Source organism: Oryx dammah, unplaced genomic scaffold (genome assembly GCF_014754425.2).
Source record: "Oryx dammah isolate SB20612 unplaced genomic scaffold, SCBI_Odam_1.1 HiC_scaffold_14, whole genome shotgun sequence".
NCBI classification, from domain to species: Eukaryota; Metazoa; Chordata; class Mammalia; order Artiodactyla; family Bovidae; genus Oryx; species Oryx dammah.
The window spans coordinates 16,650,582-16,663,601 of NW_024070198.1; the positions used below are offsets into that span (position 1 = coordinate 16,650,582).

General features: G+C 36.6%; 1 protein-coding gene across 1 annotated transcript in view; it reads left to right on the forward strand.

Annotated features, from left to right (window-relative positions):
* Positions 1-13,020, forward strand: part of CC2D2B (coiled-coil and C2 domain containing 2B) — a 94,542-nt gene that overhangs the window by 55,633 nt on the left and 25,889 nt on the right. Inside the window, 5 exon segments of the mRNA XM_040254625.1 lie at positions 432-523; positions 3,626-3,796; positions 5,204-5,300; positions 6,098-6,207; positions 10,143-10,239. Coding sequence (XP_040110559.1) covers positions 432-523; positions 3,626-3,796; positions 5,204-5,300; positions 6,098-6,207; positions 10,143-10,239 — 567 coding nt within the window.

A 13,020-nucleotide genomic window follows, 5' to 3' on the forward strand; every position in this document is an offset into this window, starting at 1 on the left:
GGGGAATGGCTCTGCTGAAGCACTGAATATCTTACCAAGCAGTCAGAATGAGAACTTAAGGTCAGAATAGGATGAACTCAAAGGACATACAGAATGCGATGACATTTCTTTGTGGATCAAGATTTTTGTGAATACAAGTGACTTCTGTAAAAACACATTCACAGGTAATCATCTTTGGTGAAGACTAATTCTGTCTATGTGAATACTCTGAGTTAGGTTGAAAAAGAGATGAGAGGGTCGTAATGAGAGTGTTAGGAATGATTTTGATAATGGCAGAAAACAGAACCATACTTTCACTTATCTAATTCCCCTTCCCATTCCTTACTTACAAAAAGTAAGAGTAACAAAAAAAAAAAGAGTGATACCAGTAGCATTGTGTATACTTAATCTTAAAATATGAACTCTTCATTTCTTAAAAATATTTTTTGTAGATGAGAAGGTTGGTAATGAGAAGAATTGTCAAAGTTAGCAAATTTAACTTATCAGATATTGTGGCTGATTATGAAGAAATTGTATCTGCAAGGTATATATTAAAATTATTATTATTTAAGTCTGAAATATAAAGCTATAAATTAGTTCCTTCAGAGTCCTCAAATTAGTTCTCTTTTTATATTAATGTCAAAATCCAGTTACAAAGCATAAAATGAAATATAGTGATTTAAATATTTTTAATAATTTTAAAATTCCATTTTGGACATATCTGTATGATTTATATTTTCAATTATATAGTATGTTAGTTTTTAACCCTCTCCTTGTGGCAAGAAAAAAAAGAAAGCAAAACACCTTGTCCAAAATTAGTTTTGCTCTCAGATCTCCCTGTCCTGGGACTGATTCTGGAAAAATCATTGGTGGTAGCACCATGCACTAAGCCTATAATCTCCCACTTTCAAAACTGAATCCTCAGCAAGGACTGATCAAAGGACTCTGTAATCCACAAGCAGCTGCAAGGGAGCCTTTTGCTGAAGGAACTCAATTCTCATACTGTCTTATCTGTGAGACTTAAGGGTAGAACAGGAATTAGGGATGTTACGTATCTGGGAAACCACTCTGGGGCCACTTGCAGATTCTTAGTATTAACAGGAAGGTTTTAATTGGTTTAGGATGCTGAGATATATTGGGGGGGAGGGGTTTCTATTCTAAAATATACCTTGAAGTAATTCTTTTATGAGCAAGTGTTTTTTAAATGAAAACTTATTTTAAAAAATTTTTATTGGGGTATAGTTGATTTACAACGTTGTGCTAGTTTCTGATGTATAGCAAAGTGAATCTGTTATACATATACATATATCCACTCTTTTTTAGATTCTTTTCCCATATAGGCCATTACAGAGTATTTAGTAGAGTTCCCTGTACTATACATAGGTCCTTATTAGTCATCTATTTCATGTTTAGTAGTCATATATAGTGGTGTGTGTGGTGATGGACCGGGAACCCTGCATGCTGCAGTCCACAGGGGCTGCAAAGAGTCAGGCATGACTGAGTGACTGAACCGAACTGACAGTGATGTGTGTGTGTCAATGATGATAACTTATTTTTTATTTTTTTTTATTTTTTTTATTTTTGATAACTTATTTTTTAACTTTTCATTTTATATTGGAGTACAGGTGATTAACAATGTTGTGTTAGTTTCAGGTGTACAACAAAGTGATTCAGTTAGACACATACATGTATCTATTCTTTTTTAAATTCTCTTCCTAATTAGGTTGTTACAGAATACTGAGCAGAGTTCCTTTTGCTGTACAGTAGGTCCTTGTTGTTTATCCATTTTAAATATCACAGTGTGTACATGTCAATCCTAAACTCCCTAACTGTCCCCCTCAACCCTTCCCCACTGGTAACCATAAGTTTGTTCTCTAAGTCTGTGAGTCTGTTTCTGTTTTGTAAATAAGTTCATTGGTATCTTTTTTTGGATTCCACATATAAATGATATTCCACACCATTTCTTTCTCTGACTTACTTTCCTCAGTATGACAGTCTCTGAGTCCATCCATGTTGCTACAAATGGCCTTATTTCAGTCTTTTCAATAGCTGAGTAATATTCCATTATATATATATTAAGAAACATATATATATGTATATATACGCACACACATATATATATATGCCACATCTTCTTAATCCATTCTCCTGTATATGAACATTTAGGCTGCTTCCATGTCTTGGCTATTGTAAACACACTACAATGAATACTGGGGTGCTTGTTCCTTTTTAAACCATGTATTTCTTTGGATATATGCCCAGGAGTAAGGTTACAGGATGATATGGCAGCTCTGTTTTTAGTTTCTTAAGGAACCTCCATACTGTTCTCCATAGTGGCTTCACAAATTTACATTCCCACCAACAGTGTAGGAGGGTTCTCTTCTCTTTCTACCCTCCCCAATGTTTATAGTTTGTGGGGTTTTTGATGATAGCCATTTTGACTGGTGTGAGGTGATATCTTCTTGCAGTTTTGGTTTGCATTTCTCTAATAATTAGCAATATTGAACATCTTTTCATGTGCCTCTTGGCCATCTATATGTCTTCTTTGGTGAAAATGTCCGTTTAAGTCTTTGCCTCTTTTTTGATAGAGTTGTTTGTTTTGATGATGTTAAGCATCATGAGCTGTTTATAAATTTTGGAGACTAATCCCTTGGTCACATCATTTGCAAATATTTTTCCCAGTCTGTGAGCTGTCTTTTCATTTAGTTTATTGTTTCCTGTGCTGTGCAAAACTTTTAAGTTTAATTAGGTCTCATTTGTTTATTTTTGTTTTTCCATCTCCATTACTCTGAGAGAGGGATTGAAAAAGATGTTGCTACAATTTATGTCAGAGAGTGTTCTGCCTATGTTTTCCTCTAAGAGTTTTATAGTGTACAGTCTTACATTTAGGTCTTTAATCCATTTTGAATTTATTTTTGTGTATGATGTCAAAGAATGTTCTAATATAATTTTTTGCATGTAGCTGTCCAGTTTTCCCAGCACCATATATTGAAGAGACTGTCTTTCCTTCATTGTATATAGTCTTACCTCCTTGGATTAATTGACCATAAGTACATGCGTTTATTTCTGGGCTTTCTGTCCTGTTTCATTGATCTGCATTTCTATTTTTGTGCCAGTACTATGCTTGTGGTGTGTGCCATGCTGTTTTGATGACTATAACTTTGTAGGGTAGTCTGAAGTTTTTATTTTCAGTCTTTAGAGGAAAACAAGTGTGACCATAAAATTATAATTCCATATAACTTTGTGTTTCCATGTAGGTTCCATATAGCTTTCTGTTGCCAGGAGTTGCAGCACTTATAACTAACACCTACTCAGAACTATGTAGAAAATGATCAAGAGAATGATTCCTAAAAAACGAATACTCTTTTGAAATAACATCTTGTTTCATGGGATTACCTCTCCACGCCCTACATCTTCTTGGACCATATACCCAAAGAAAATGGAGCAATCAGATGCTCTCTTAAAACACAGAATCCCTTCTATACTCAGAAAAAGATTATTTTCTTGACTCTAAGACAACTCTGTCTCCCCTCCACAGTAAAGAGAACATGGTTCAGAATAATGACCTTATTTATAATAAATTTTAAAAATCATTATCTTTCAAATCTTAAGTTATTTTATATCGATCTGATTGACCACTTTTTAGCCAGTTGACATATGCAGTTTGTAAACTTCTTGAACAACGAAGAAAGTTAAAGCCTCAGAGGAAAGAAAGGAAAAAAGTGGCGGCACAGACTATCTGTGATAGAGATATTAAGATTCTTATCAGAATACTGAGAGCTTATAATATTCCTACAAGGAAAACAACTGTTAATAGGTAAGGCAATTGCACCAGTTTTTGGAGTTACAAAAAAATGTCTTAAATGTAAATTTCTAAACTATCTTTTTAATAAAACTTTGTACTTTATTGATGCTCTACATACAAAAGCTGAATGAGAGTTGAAATCTTCATTTGAATGGTCAAACTTAACTGTCATTGCTATGTAGTAAAAGTTTGCAGAAGTTTGAGATGCCTGAAGTATCTTTAACATGTATATTTTTGGGTGCTTTATTAAATAAATGCTTTCTGTCCATATTCCCTATTTTGAAAACTTAAGCAGCTATTGCCAATTAATTATACTGTCCACTCACAGTGTTGGAAGTAGAATAGTAGAATACAGGAGAGAATAGGCTCCATTTTGGACTTGTCATTTTAGGTGACTTCTGTAAAAATCAGATCTTACCATTTCTTTTGCAGGCACTCAGAATGATGTGTTTTATCAGTGTTTCTTGGGCAGAGGATATGTGGGGTCAGAATGGTCAAATGAAGTCATCCTGAATATTTAGTATATCCTCACTATCAAGTGTCATATATTTAATCTCATATATAATTTATATATTGTAAATATTTCATACCCAGGTACCTAAGGGATACTGAGTATCCCTCTCTATCTACATTTAACACAGGTGTGTTCTACTTGCTTATTTTATGTTTATCCCATGAATTCTACCTATGAGAAACATTTTGCTTACTAGCTACTAACCTACAGTTAAAACCTCTTAAAGGTTTTGCCTGTGTTTTGTAAATATGATTTTATTTATAATACACTTGATATTCTCAAAACAAATGCACATTTCAAGGCTGTTTTGTGAAATAAGGACATTTTAAAATTACTGCCATTTTCTGCAATAATTGGGCTTATTGGGCTTCCCTTGTGGCTCAGCTAGTAAAGAATACACCTACAATGGGGGAGACCTGGGTTCAGTTCCTGAGTTGAGAAGATTCCTTGGAGAAGGGAAAGGCTACCCACTCCAGTATTCTGGCCTGGAGAATTCAATGGACTGTATAGTCTATGGGGTTGCAAAGAGTAGGACATGACTGAGTGACTTTCACTTTCTGCAATAATTAATCTGTAAAAGAAAGAATACTGTAACACCAAAAATAGGAATAATATAGCTCCAAGTATTACCTATCCTATTTTTCCCTTTTTGAGGATCAGTGAAGACTTTACCACAGACTGGTTCCCATCCGTAGCTCAGCACTGAGGAGCTACCCTTTCAGAGTAGTGATATGAAGACCCAAAGCAAACTGTAAGATCCAGGGTAACTGACTTATCTATCTCTATAAGCATAAGCAGAAACCCAACAACATAGCACAGAAGCATAAGCAAAAACACAACTACTCGCACCAAAACAAATATTGAAATTAATTAAAATGTATGTTTCTATACTGTTTTTCCTGAAGGTCCTTGGATATGCCTACTTATTTGATATCATCCATGTCTCGCCTCAGACATAAAGAAACAATCAAATCATTAACCTCAGATGAACCCTTAAATGAGGTAAGTATTTAACACTTCTCTAAAGCGCAGTTTTGATCATGTTTTCCCTGAATTGCAACTGGCCTCTAACTGGACTATCCATCACTACTCCCTTGGGCTTCTAGTTTGCTCTCCATAACACAGAGATGATGCTTTTTACAAAATGTAATTCTAACCATTTCATTCTCTACTACCCTGCCCTCAGGGTCTATAGAATAAAATGCAAGCTCCTTGGAAAGTCTACCAAAATCTGTATTTACCTGGTTCTTATCTACCAATCAGTCAGCCACATTTCCCTCCACCCCACAGCGGTATCATATCACACTACTACGTTCTAGAAGTCCTCCATTCTTGCCCTTTCCTTTGCCTGGAATGGCCACCATACTTCATGTTCATGTGTTACTGGCCACATGAACTACTGTTTAATGTTTCAAAGCTCAAGCCCATGCAATGTGTTCTCTGTGAAGTTCTCTTTGTCCTCACCCCCAAAAGTTTAATCATTCTCTCTCCTGAGTAACTATTATATCCTGAATATATTTCTTATGTTTCATTGCCATTATTAGCTTAACTGTTTGTTTTCTCCAGACAGACTTAAGATGAAAATCTTTAATGATATCCATGTATTTTTGAATCCTAGCAAAATCGTACCTGATATTAAATAGAATGAAATCTTAATTGAATGAATGAATGAATACATAATGGTTGTTTGAAAAACGAGAAGAACCAAACCATCTAGTTATCAGCCAGTAACTAATTTCTACCTTTTATCAACTATATAAAATATTGCAAACCTAGTCAGTGTTTATCATGTGTTTCAGGATATTGTACACCCCTTTGTGGAAGTGTCTTTTCAGCACACTGTATACCAAACCAGCATTGCCAGTGGATCTCATCCATGCTGGAATGAAGAAATTAAAGTAGATTTTATGTAAGTTGGAGTCCATTTTTCCTTGACTTCTAAAATAGACCAATAACAGAATTGTTTTCTTGAGCTATTTATTTAAAATAATGATTGATACAGGCTTGATTTTTAAGTTATGAAGTGTGTTTACATAGATAATGTATGCGTGAGTGCTAAGTTGCTTCAGTCATGTCTGACTCTTTGCGACCCCTGTGAACTGTAGCCCACGAGGCTCCTCTGTCTGTGGGATTCTCTAGGCAAGAATACTGGAATGGGTTGCCCTGCCCTCCTCCAGGGGCTCTTCCTGACTCAAGAATTGAACTCTCGTCTCCTGTGGCTTCTGCATTGCAAGCGGATTCTTGACCACTGACTCAGCAGGGAAGCCCCTATATAATGTATATATAAATATAAGTACTGAGGGAAAATGAATATTTGTGTATCTACCATTTAGCTTTAACAATGGAGTGTTACCAGTAACTTTGAAGGCTCCACTGTGCCAATACCTACCTGTATCCCCTTCCTATCTCCCCAGAGATAACAACCATATTAGCCTTGTGTTTATCCTTCCCTCTCTTTCTTTATGATTTTAAATCATAGATATTCATCCTTAGCTATGTTTTATTTATTTATTTATGGATGCCCTTCAACTGTATATAAATTGAATTATCTTTTGCAACCTGTTTCTTTACTCTTCACTATTTTGAGAGATTTATCCATATTCATAACTATTTCTTCCTTCATTTTCACTTCATTTTAGTATTCCACTGTGTTAAAATGCCATAATTTATTTGTTCTTTATCCTGTTGATGCACATTTGCCTGGTTTTAGTGTTTTGCTATTATGAATAGTGTTACTCCGAACATTCTTGTACTTGTTATCTGGAACACACATCTAAGAGTTTCTTTTTAAGACAGTAGTTCTCAAGCTATTTTGTGCACTGAAATCACCTGTATGACTTCTTTAAACAAATTGCTGGGCCCAACTCCATAGTTTCTAATTCAATAGCTCTAAAGTAGGGCTGATACATAATTCCATTTCTAACAAGTTCCAGGTGTTACTGATGCTACTAGTCAGGAAACACTTTGAAACCCTCTGCTCCAGGATCCATATCCAGGAGTGGAATTGCTTCAACTTTACTATGTAATGTCAATTTTTTTCCCAAAGTGATTGTGCCAATATGCACTTTCAGTATATAAGTTCCTATTGTGCCACATATTCAATAATATTTAATATTTTTTAAATTAACTTTTCTAATATGGTGGATCTAAAGTGGTATTCTTACTGTGATTTAATTTACATTCCTGGATTTCTAATGAGATTGAGTTTCTTTTTCTTCCATTTTAAACAAACTGATAGACTTTATCATTTTTAGAGAGTTTAGGTTCCTAGTAAAATTGAGCAGAAAGCAGAATTCTTACATATCCTCTCCCTTCAACACACACACACACACAGCTTCCCTAAGCGCCAGTGTGGTACATTTCTTATGAAACAGACCATATTATGAGACAAAATCCACAATTTACATTAGAATTCATTCTTTGTGTTGTACATTCTATACGTGTGTACTCAGTTGCTTCAGTCATGTCCAGCTGTTTGTGACCCTTTGGACTATAGCCCAGCAGGCTCCTCTGTCCATGGGATTTCTCCAGGCAAGAATACTGGAGTGAGTTGCCATGCCCTCCTTCACGTGATCTTCCTGACCCAGGAGTTTAACTTGCATCTCCCACATCTCCTGCAGTACAGGTAGATTTTTTACCACTAGTGCCACCTGGGAAGCCTTGTATGTTCTATGGGTTTTGTCAAGAATAGCAAGGAGAGATAGGGAAACCTCCCTCAGTGATCAATGCAAAGAAATAGAGGAAAACAATAGAATGGGGAAGACTAGAGATCTCTTCAAGAAAATTAGAGATACCAAGGGAACATTTCATGCAAAGATGAGCACCATAAAGGACAGAAATGGTATGGACCTAACAGAAGCAGAAGATATTAAGAAGAGGTGGCAACAATACACGAAGAACTATGCAAAAAAGATCTTCATGACCCAGATAACCACGATGGTGTGATCACTCACCAAAGCCAGACATCCTGGAATGCGAAGTCAAGTGGGCCTTAGAAAGCATCACTACGAACAAAGCTAGTGGGGGTGATGAAATTCCAGTTGAGCTATTTCAGATCCTAAAACATGATGCTGTGAAAGTGCTGCACACAATATGCCAGCAAATCTGGAAAACTCAGCAGTGACCACAGGACTGAAAAAGGTCAGTTTTCATTCCAATCCCAAAGTAAGGCAATGCCAAAGAATGCTCAAACTGCCACACAATTGCACTCATCTCACACACTATCAAAGTAATGCTAAAAATTCTCCAAGCTAGGCTTCAACTGTACATGAACCATGAACTTCTAGATGTTCAAACTGGATTTAGAAAAGGCATAGGAACCAGAGATCAAATTGCCAACATCCGTTGGATCATCGAAAAAGCAAGAGAGTTCCAGAAAAACATCTACTTTGGCTTTATTGACTATGCCAAAGCCTTTGACTGTGTGGATTACAACAAACTGGAAAATTCTTCAAGACATGGGAATACCAGACCACCTTACCTACCTCCTGAGAAATCTGTATGCAGGTCAAGAAGCAACAATTAGAACTGGACATGGAACAACAGACTGGTTCCAAATAGAGAAAGGAGTACGTCAAGGCTGTATATTGTCACCCTGCTAATTTAACTTATATACAGAGTACATCATGCAAAATGCCAGGCTGGATGAAGCACAAGTTGAAATCAAGATTTCTGGGAGAAATACCAATAACCTCAGATATACAGACACCACCCTTATGGCAGGAAACAAAGAAGAACTAAAGAGTCTCTTGATGAAAGTGAAAGAGGAGAGTGAAAAACTTGGCTTAAAACTCAACATTCAGAAAATTAAGATCATGGCATCCAGTCCCATCACTTTATGGCAAATAGATGGGGAAACAATGGAAATGGTGAGAGACTTTATTTTGGGGGGCTCCACAATCACTGCAGATGGTGACTACAGCCATGAAATTAAAAGACGCTTGCTCCTTGGAAGGAACATTATGACCAACCTAGATAGCGTATTATAAAGCAGAGACATTACTTTGCCAACAAAGGTCCGTCTTGTCAAAGCTATGGTTTTTCCAGTAGTCATGTATGGATGTGAGAGTTGGACTGTAAAAAACATTGAGTGCTGAAGAATTGATGCATTTGAACTGTGGTGTTGGAGAAGACTCTTGAGAGTCCCTTGGACTGCAAGGAGATACAACCAGTCCATCCAATAGTTTGGCCACCTGATGCAAAGAACTGACTCATTGGAAAAGACTCTGATGCTGGGAAAGATCGAAGGCAGGAGGAGAAGGGGACGACAGAGGATGAGATGGTTGGATGGCATCACCAACGCAATAGACACGAGTTTGAGTAAACTCCAGGAGTTGGTGATGGACATGGAGGCCCGGTGTGCTGGAGTCCATGGGGTTGCAAAGAGTCAGACATGACTGAAGAACTGAACTGAACTGATACTCACTCCAGTTTCTTGCCTGGAGAATCTCATGAACAGAGGAGCCTGGTGGGTTACATTCCATAGCGTCACAAAGAGTTGGATATGACTGAAGAAACTTAGCAAGTGCGCACACCTGGGTATATGTCCATAAGTAGGATTGCTGGGTCATATGGCAAATCTATTTTTAGATTTTTAAGGAACCTCCATACCGTTCTCCATAGTGGCTGTACCACCAACAATGTAGGAGGGTTCCTTTTTCTCTACATCCTTTCCAGGTTTTATTGTCTGTAGATTTTTTGATCTATAACAGTCATCTTGAAAACACATAGCTTTTCTTAGCTTACACTTTATAAAAGAAAATAACACAGGTAATTTTATAGTCCTTTATGAATAATGATTTTATAAAATCAATTAAGCATCTGAATCTGTTTTCTTATTTACAGCTTACCAGGACATGATTGTAACTTCTCAAATTTATCTAAAATAAAAGATAATATACATATCAACATTTTTGATGAAATGATTATTGAAAAGCACGAGGTAAAGTAGAAAAATTATAATAATTAATGTTGAAATAATTCTAGGTTCAGACTGAATAAAGTCTATGAATGTGTTTGTTAATTTGCTTTTAGATGCAGTGTCTATTTACAACATTTTCTAAAAGGGATATGGAGCAACATGAAATAAAATCAGACATGTGACAAGTCAGTTCAAAAATAACAGAGATCATAAACTACACATAGGAAGAGGAGGGATAAATATACCAAGAATTTGGGGAAACTAGGTTTCTGCAGTTGAACCTTATATCTACGTGTGAACTTCCTGGTAGCCAAGCTTTAGCATATTTTCAAGGTTTGCTGCACTAAGCATATTTGCTATAATATATACTATAATATATACTGAATGTATATACTACATAAAAGTATGTACATTAAGGTGCTTTACATTGTTTACTGAGATGTAGGTAAATCTCAAAAGCAATGGCTATGAACTGAAGACAGGAATCAGGTGTACTGGTAGCTTTTTTCAAACTTCAGCGCTTCCCCAGATTCAAGTAAACGGCAGCAACACATCCAGGGCTTAGAAACTGAATACCATGGCTTCCTAGCTGGCATGTGATCACTAGAATCTCAATATTGTCTATTATGACCCTGAACTCCCTGGCATTTGTTCTTCTTAGAAGAAAAGAGAGATCAGATTAAAATGGGAGCCTGAATATATTGCATTTTCTTTTGCAAGGTTTTTACATTTCTAAACTGGACTGTCTGAAAGAGGACCATTCAGTGAATTTTCTTAGTCAAGAAATGGCCCACGTTAACCTTTGTTGTGGTGGCTGTTCAGTCAATAAGTTGTGTCCGACTCTTTGTGACCCCATGGACTCCAGCACACCAAGCTCCCCTGTCCTTCACTATCTCCCATTGTTTGTTCAGATTCATGTCCACTGACCTGGTGATGCTGTCTAACTGATGCCATTATTTCTTGGCAGTAAGCCAACATGATCCGTAATTATGACAGCAAGGGAAAGGTGGTTGATGGAGAAGGACAAAATGAAGCAGAAAGCAAGACAGTATATGGGAAAAACTACAATGAATTGTCCTTTATCTTCCTTCTTTTTTCCTAGCTCCTTACTTCAGCCCAGGTTAATAGTGTATAACTTTAATATTAACAGAAATTTTGAGTTTATGGATTTAAAAGAAATCACATTAACATAAATAATTTAAGGTCTTATTCTTATTCTACCTTCTACTCACAAAACCTCCACCAGTCCCTCGCAAAATTTTCTGGAAGCCTCCGAGGAGTCCTCATATACATGCTTAGACATGACTGTTAGCCATAGTTGTCATTATGTGTGTTCTTTTGACTCAGCCCCCAAAGCTCTCAAAGCCACCTAAAAGAATCTCACCACCGCCACTGTTGACACTGCCCCTGATTATGATGCCACCATCTGTGCCAAGGGTGTTATCCCTCCAGTTATCCTTGAGCCCAAAGCTGTCAAACTTCTGAATACTCAAGAGGCACTGGATTTGGTACAAACATGGGCAGAACAGGCCTATTTTTCTGAATCCCTACCACATATTGTGTTTCTAGACTTTAAAGCAAGTCTATGTGTTTATACACAAAATCTCACAGTAGAAGAGCTTCTCCAGCCACTGACCCTAATCATCAGGGGTCAAACCAAGGACATGGGACCAAGTGGGGTTCAGTGTGCACCAACCTTTTCCGTGTCTTCATTGTCCTTTCTCTTCTTCTTGATTCCTAAACTCAACCCAACTGCTCTCATCTTCCCTAATTACAAGTAAAAATCAGTGGATATAAGTATGTACTAGTACTATGGAGCGGTTTGTTGCCTATGCCAGTCTTAAACAAGCAGCATGCCTATCCCAGGAACTATTCTCTAACACCTTTCTCATATTCCCCCTATTTCAGCACTTTGGCTGATGAAATGAAAAACGTAAATGGCTAAAAGTGAAGTGAGTTACAGAGTAAATGCCAGTGGGGTTAGTGGTGTTGGTGGTAAATGCCAAACTTTTTTTTGCCCAATACCCCACTACACTGTCTCTAATTTTTAAAAATATCATTATTGAGGAGTAGTTGGCATACAGTAAGCTGCACATAAAGTGTGTATCTTGACAAATTTTGACATATATGTGTATATATACATGAAACCATCATCAAAGTCAAGACAATGAATATATGCATCACTCTCAAAGGTTTTCCTCTGTCCTGTTAGAATACCTTCATCCTTCCCCTTCCTTCCTCACCCCAGGAAATGATTCATCTGCTTTCAGTGACTCTAGTGTATATTTTCTGGAATTTTATAGAAATGGTATCATACAGTTTTCACTCTTTTTTCCTTGGCATGGCAGCTTTCCTTCAGGGAAAAAAAATATTTTTAGATTTGTCTATGTTGTGTTATTTATCAAATAGTTCATTACTTTTTGTTGTATAGTGGTAGTCTATTGAAAACACACATTGTATTGTATGTTTAAATATTCACCTGTTGATGGACAAGTGGGTTTTCTATGGTTGGGGTGGGAAGGCTATTATAAATAAAACTACCATGAAGATTTGTGTAGAAGTCTTATATACAAATGCTTTAATTTGGGGGGCAGTAAATACATAGGAGTGAAATGACTGGATCATATGGTAAGTGGATATTTAAGAAACAAACTGTTTTTTCGAAGTGATTGTACCATTTTTTATTTCCACCAGCACTGTATGAGACTTCTAGGTCTTTCACATTTTTACAAGCATGTAGTCAGACTTCAAAATTTTAGCCATTCTAACAAGCCTGTGGTTGTATCTCATTATAGTTTTAAT